Source organism: Cryptomeria japonica, chromosome 7 (genome assembly GCF_030272615.1).
Source record: "Cryptomeria japonica chromosome 7, Sugi_1.0, whole genome shotgun sequence".
Lineage (NCBI taxonomy): Eukaryota > Viridiplantae > Streptophyta > Pinopsida > Cupressales > Cupressaceae > Cryptomeria > Cryptomeria japonica.
In genome coordinates this window covers 485,617,355-485,624,472 of record NC_081411.1, presented here as the reverse complement: position 1 = coordinate 485,624,472, position 7,118 = coordinate 485,617,355, and the positions used below count along the sequence as shown (strand labels likewise).

At 35.5% G+C, this 7,118-nt stretch overlaps 1 protein-coding gene across 1 annotated transcript; it reads right to left on the bottom strand.

Annotated features, from left to right (window-relative positions):
* Window positions 1-6,290: 6,290 nt before the first annotated feature.
* On the bottom strand, window positions 6,291-6,725 carry LOC131065687 (uncharacterized). The gene has a single exon (XM_058000272.1). The coding sequence runs from the start codon at window positions 6,723-6,725 to the stop codon at window positions 6,291-6,293; it is 435 nt and encodes a 144-aa protein (XP_057856255.1).
* Window positions 6,726-7,118: the final 393 nt, after the last annotated feature.

The window sequence follows — 7,118 nt, the reverse complement described above, 5'->3', positions numbered from 1 at the left end:
CTGAATCACAGGATCAGATGAAGTTGATGCTTGTGTCGTGGAATTTTGAACTTCCCTCTTCCACTATCCTGTGGTGATTAGATCATCTTCTAATTCTACGACCAATGTTTTCACATCAACTAGGGATGCTACTCTTTGCCTGCGGATCAGGAAACCAATCTCAGAGGGCATAGATTAATGAAAAAGCATTTCAAATAAACGTTAGAAGGCCTTTGGTTTTCTGGAATCTTATGGACAATTTTGTCAAACTTAGCCACAAAATATCTCATGGATTTAGGGATTTCCTTCTTTAACTAAGCTAATTGGGCTAGAAGAGAATGTTCATCTTCAGCTAATTTAAACCTAGCCTTGAACCTAGTTTTAAGATCTTTCCAGTTAGTAATTGCACCATTTGGTAAATGATAAAACCAATCCACTACTATCTCAGTCAATGTTTGTACAAACAATCTCATAGCCACATCTTCATGCTGAACAACCAAAACACCACAAGAAACATTAAATGCATTCAAATGCTCATCTATTGAGACTTTTCCATCGTCACTAAATTTAAGCAAATGGTCCCTAGCTCCTTTGGGTAAAGGATTAATATTTACACCAAGAGCGAGTGGTCCTATGACAGGGGCCCATGGATTGTTTACAGCCATGGGCAGAATGATTTTTAAAGGTATAGGGTTAATTACACTAGGGAAAGAATAACCATGCAATGTTAGGGCTTGACATATAGGAGAGACAAGAGATATAGAAGAAGTAATAGGAGGTATACTCTTGGTTCTTCTTCGAGGTGTAAAGGAAGTTGAAAAGTTTAAGCCTTGGAGTTCCTGAAAAACAAAATCAATCACCCCTTCACGCCTCTGGGACCTAGTATATCTTCTTGAATCCAACCTATTTATAATGCACTAGACACTTCAAACAAGAAGGAGATTAAGACAATCCTATTTATCTTATGATTACATATCCAGTCTTATTATCCAACTCCCCAGCAGAGTCACCAAAAACCTGTTGGTTAACATATTTGTCCTTTTTCAAGATCTCAATTCTTCACTTAACCTCTGTTACCCTTTAAAGACAAATTGGCAACCACATAGTTGGATAAACAAAAATAATTCATTCTCCATTGAATTAAGGTACAACTCCCTTTAAAGATCTTCAATGAATTAATTTAATCTATGATTTCATGTACACTTTTAACCCAAAAGCATTAAAGGGATTCATCTCCATACATCAACATGTTATGAAGATGCAAAATACTCGTTTATCAATTTAAGAAAATAGTTCACTGACTATATTTAACTAGTCCAACATAATGCATAGAAAAGAAAGAAGAATTTTTAACTCCTAACTTTGTAACTATTTTCAATATGAGGATGAGATCAATTTGAATAAGAATTCTTTCACACAAAAATAAATTCATTAGATTCAAACACACAGATTCAAACTGTCAAAATTGATTTCATATATTCAATTGATAGATGAATATCTTTCCTCATATCTTCAAAAATAGATAAAGTATCAAGAAATTACTTCAGCACATTAACAAAAATTCTAGGACCATTTTTGAGTATCAGAAAATAGTTTTTGTAGCCACAACCTAGCTAACGGTTTAAAGAGGGAAATACGGAAACTCAATATTTTCACCCCGATGTTTTTGAGAAGTTTACTTAAAACTAAATTTGCCAAAACTAATGACAAGAAAATAGTTATGGATCATTTTGATTGGGCTCAACAGTTTTGACAATTGTTGAATTCTTCTATCCAGTGTAAGCAATAGAGAAATCCTAAATTAAGGCACCATGAGGGATTCCCACATGTATCATCCTCTACTTCTAGACCTATTTTTCCCTATGAACCTGTGAAACATTGTTGGAATGACTGGCCAAGTGTCCGATGCATAAAAATAAAAGAGATTCAATCTTTGCAATGGTGGACAAATCTTCTGGAACTAGGTCCTTTGCCTCTTTGAATAATTAATTTTTCTTTCAAATGGTTCTGTTATAACCTCCACAGCTTTGAGGGTCTTACCATCATCTTTTAGACACTTGATTCCGATGCACACAAGTTCATTTTGCATGGATGCAAGTAATTCTGCAATCTGATCCACTAGTTTTGCAGATTCCTCATAAGCTTGCTTTATTAAGGAATTCCTCCATTCAAAGTTTCTCTCACAAACATACAAAATACTATCATCTAAGCTAGCTACAGGTTTATCAGTGAGAAAATTCATTACCCCATAGATTTGTACTTCTTGCATATGTGTTTCTTCACTGCCCATTTAGCTTCTTCTTTTTTCCAATTCATGATTTCAACTTCCAACTCCTTCATCACCATTAATGCCCCATCATAAACTCTGCTCGAGTTGATAAAATACTTTGCACCCGATTTCTGAATTCCTTCTAACCAATCCATCACAGTTTCTGTAATGAGCCTGCATTTCTATATTTGTTCCAGAGTCTTTTGATTTTTGGGTGATTTAGAATCAAAGGATGTTGGAAGCTGCAAGAGAGGTTGAGGGTTTGGATTATTAATTACTTTGATATACTCTACTATTCTCCTTAGAATCTCCATCACCACATGCTTATCCCTTTCATCCTTCCATGTTCTATTGAGTATTTTCTTGGTCGATGTTTCAAGATGATAGGCATCAGTTGCTCAGGTTCCGACAACAAGACTTAGTTTTTCAACTTTGAATTCCTTTGCAGTAGGGCTGGAGACAACTTCATCCATATTTGGGTGAGCAATTTATACTATCCAATTACCTGTGTTGTCATCAAAATCAATTTTGGAGATTATTTTTAGCTTCTTGGCCTTGGGAGTCTTTCCTAGGCATTTACTTTATCTTCCAATGGAATTGAAGCAGGGACTATGTTCCTTTTCTTACTACTTAGAGTGTTCTCTAACCACAAAGGTTCAATGTGCACAACAATTTTATCAAAACTAGATTTGGGTTCCTTTCCTTTCTTTACAACCAAAGTGGTAGCAATTTTTGTCACATTACCCACCTGCTAATTATCACTTACATTATCAATGTTCTGTTCCTCTAAGTCTAGATGGGATGGAGTGTTGTCCATGTGAGGAGAGGTGTCAAAATCAACTACTACTAAATCCATATATGATTGATTTAATTTACTTCTATGTTTAGACTGAGTGATCCTGGTAGGAGTTGATTCCTTCTTGACCCTCACTGGCCTTGTTGCATGTTCAGTCTTAACCTGTGTTTTTGTGGAACCTGCAACACAAGGTGTGACAAGAGAGTTAGCTATTGGAACCTTAGTGGGTGAAGTTGAGCTTTTTCTTGCAATTGTCCCCATTCTTCATCCTCTTAACCATTTTTCAATCCTTCTAATGAATGGAAATGTTCTTGCTTGGATTTGATCCTCTTCATCTTTATCCCAGTCCACTTCTAGATTCACTCCCTTTTGTCTACTATCTATAAATTGAGGATCAATCAATTCACTATCATCATCTTCAACATTAGCAACATTCATTTTTAGATCATAAACCTTGACCTGCTGTAAAGTGAACCTTTGATGTGCCCTCTTCCTGATTTCAAATTCATCACAACAGTCAACCCATAAGTCTTAAATATTTGGCACATGAGTGAAATCATTTCTCAATGTTAGATGTGCAACAACAAATCCATTAGCATCAAAATTAACTCGAGGTCCATACAATTGAAAATTCAAGTTCTTAAACTCTAATTCTAAATTTAATGCATCAGAGACACTATTACATATGAAATATGTCATTTCAATAGGAAATGAGACACCTGACTAATGTTTATCTCTATAATTCATATCAATGTAAGCTAGCTGCTTGCATATTTCTATGAGAATCTACCTCTTGAATGAATACCTAGGCAGCTTATAAGGTTCTCCTTCAAAACCTCCTACCCTTAGGTAAGTGAACCTGGGAAACTATATGAAGAAGCTACCATAAGTGCTTATCAATGTGGCTTCATCTGACAACCTTTTATGAATATTCCCACTTATTTCAAGCACCATCCTATCTAGAAATGTATCATGGAACTTATGATAATTTTCACAAGACCTATGTTGTTGTAGATGTGGGTGATATTCATTTATTTTCATACCATCAATTCACATTTCATGATGTAAACTAGACAACGGCCTAACACATGCCAAGAAATACAAGAGGTATGATGACATATAGAAGTTCTTATTACCGAAGCAACTCAAACCCTCATGTAGCTTGTTTGTGATCAATTATGCCCAATCAATATATTTGTTATCATCAAGGATGACCTGAATGAAGAAGTACATCCAATCTTCCCAATAGAAAGCAATTTGGTTCCCCCTTACTTTGTGTAACATGATGACTATATCCTTTACCTCTTTGATTAAGTGTTCCTGGGTTAATGGACTCGGTAGGCAAGAACCTCCCCTTTGAAAATTTAACAACCATTTTCTTGCAATGACACTTCTATAGAATGATTTCTTCCTAGAGAAGAGCCCCTGAGACTTACAAAATGCCCAATCCTCATACTGCTCTTTCTCAGGAAATTTCATTACAACAACAATGACCTCCTGACTAATCTTGAGTAGAACCTCACCATCCACACCTTTTATACATCTTTGAATATGGTCATATCTATTCATGCACTCCAAAACCAACTTAGGACATGACATTGCTGGAGTGAAAGCTACCGCTTCTACTAACCCACTATCAAGAATCTTTTGCATTAAAGGAGAACTAGAAGAATTTTGTGCCCTTTCATGAAATTCATCTGAATCCACTGACGGTAGGAAAGTATCCCCTAACTCAGGCAGGGAACAAACTAACCATGACTTTTAGTTTGTCTTAGGCAATTTTGGTCTCATTTTGGATTTACAAATAGAAAAAAGCACAACAGGGGAGACAAACTGAACCATTAGAACTATCAAATAAAGTTTTCAAATATGAAATCACAGAAATGGAAGGAATATTTTTAACTCACCTTTCATGCAGAGATCTGAATTCAAAGGCTTATGAATAGAAAATATTGCTTGTGCAAATCCTTTACTTACCAAATTGGGAAAATGAAGAAGGGAAGTAGTTATTATTTTTTAAACAAAACAAATCTTGAGGGAAGACTTAAAAATTGGTCACACGAATTTCTATGATTTGTAACTGCATACTTATTCGTGCCAAACTACTCTGAAAAGACTGAATCTGACAATTCATTAATTACAAGGCTTTTCCCTCCATGCCTGTCTTTTAAATGATTATTCTGAATTACGGCTCCTCATTGCAACTCATTCCCTTGAGGTTCACCTTTTAAATTTGGAATATTCTTTATATGATTTCTGCTAATGCAACACTTCTTCATCTCCAAAGCCATCGATCCATCAAACATTTAACTTTGAACTTTGAGCTCTCCAAAGTGGTTCAAAATTTCAAGTTCAAAAGAACAAAAAAGGACAAACCAAGACAAAGACACCAAAATGCTACAGCTCACATATTACGAGAATAAGACTCAAACATGACTCAAATTTTGAAACTTTGAACCGTGAACTTTGAAAAGGTTCAATAGTTCAAGTTCAAATACAATTATTACAAAGACCTTCAACTTTTTAAAAGCTAAGCTGCAATAATACATACTTCACTTGAACTTAACCTTGAACTTAGAAGAGGTTCAACCGGTAGGTTCAAGTTCAAGAAAAACTTCAGCAAGACAAAAATTGAGACTTACACAAGCCCAGGCTAAATAAATACTCCTTATTTTGATGATGTGAGAACAAAAATGCTCAAGAAAATGAGGAGGGTAACATCAGCTCTGACTGGGGACCAGGACTGTAAAGGACTAGGGAGGAATTCTGAATCTCTGGTTTCATAGAATAGATGGAAAATAAGACTGAGACCAACAAAACAAACACACCAAAATCGACACAACTAAAAAGAACAAAACTAACCTACAAAACATGCAGGGACTCCTATTTTACAACTTCTAGAGCTTAAGATCATGTCCATTATAAGACAAGGGAAGAACATTACCATCAACATACGCAAGCTTGAAATAATTAGGCCCCTTAACCTCATGAACAAAAAATGGACCTTTCCACAGTGATTCAAATTTACCATGTGCTCCTTTAGGTTCCCTTCTTCTATTCTAGAGTAAGACTTGATTTCCCTGCATAAATTTTCTAGGTCTGGCTCTTTTGTCAAAAAAATTCTTGACATGCAGCTAATGTTCAGTGATCTGATCAATGATTTTATCCCTTTCTTCTTCTATTTTCATGAAATGCATGATTCTTTTCTCCAAGGAATCCTGAAAAATTCGCGTCCTCAACTACTGTCTATAATTTTGAAGCTACTAGTTCTAGAGGCAAAGATAACTGTACTCCCACACCATAAACTAATTCAAAAGGAGACATCCCTATTTCTCTTTTAGGAGACATCCTATCTGCCCAGAGAGCCTCATACAGTTTCTTGTTCCAGTCCTTTGAATTCTCACTTACCAGCTTTTTCATTATGTTTATCAAGTTCTTATTGCTGGACTCCGCCTGACCATTATCTTGTAGATAGTAATCTAATGAGTGGGCAAGAGAAATTCCATGATCATAACAAAACATAGAGATTTTTGTAGAGGAAAAATTCATAACATTATTAGTCACTACCACATGAGGAACTCCAAAGCGAACCAGGATGTTTTCTTTTAAGAAATCACAAACCACTTCAGATGTAGTCTTTTGTACATGAACAACTTCTACCCATTTGGTAAAATAATCCATTGCAGTAAGTATGTGTGTATGTCTAGCAATTGAGGTAGGCAACAATGGACCTATGAAATTCAACCCCCACTACTTGAATGGTTCATCAATAACAACAGGTCTAAGGGGTAATGCCACAAGTTGTGGCTTTCTTGTGAATAACTTACATTTTTCTTAATTTGCTACCTAGGTGTAAGCATCTTTGAACATGCCTGGCCAATAGTAACAATTCCTCAAATTTTATAAGCAGACACCGTTGAAGAAAAATGTCTGCCGCAAGCTTCATTATGAAATATTTTCAGAAGAGATTCATGATTCTCCTTATCCACACAATATAAGAAAGTTTCATCCAATCCCTTCTTGTACAAAACATCACCAAAGATGACATACTTAGTAGCTTTCAATCTCAAATTG

Coding starts and splice junctions, on each gene's coding strand:
- LOC131065687 (XM_058000272.1), bottom strand. CDS start 6,725: ATGGATTATTTTACCAAATGGGTAGAAGTTGTTCATGTACAAAAGACT.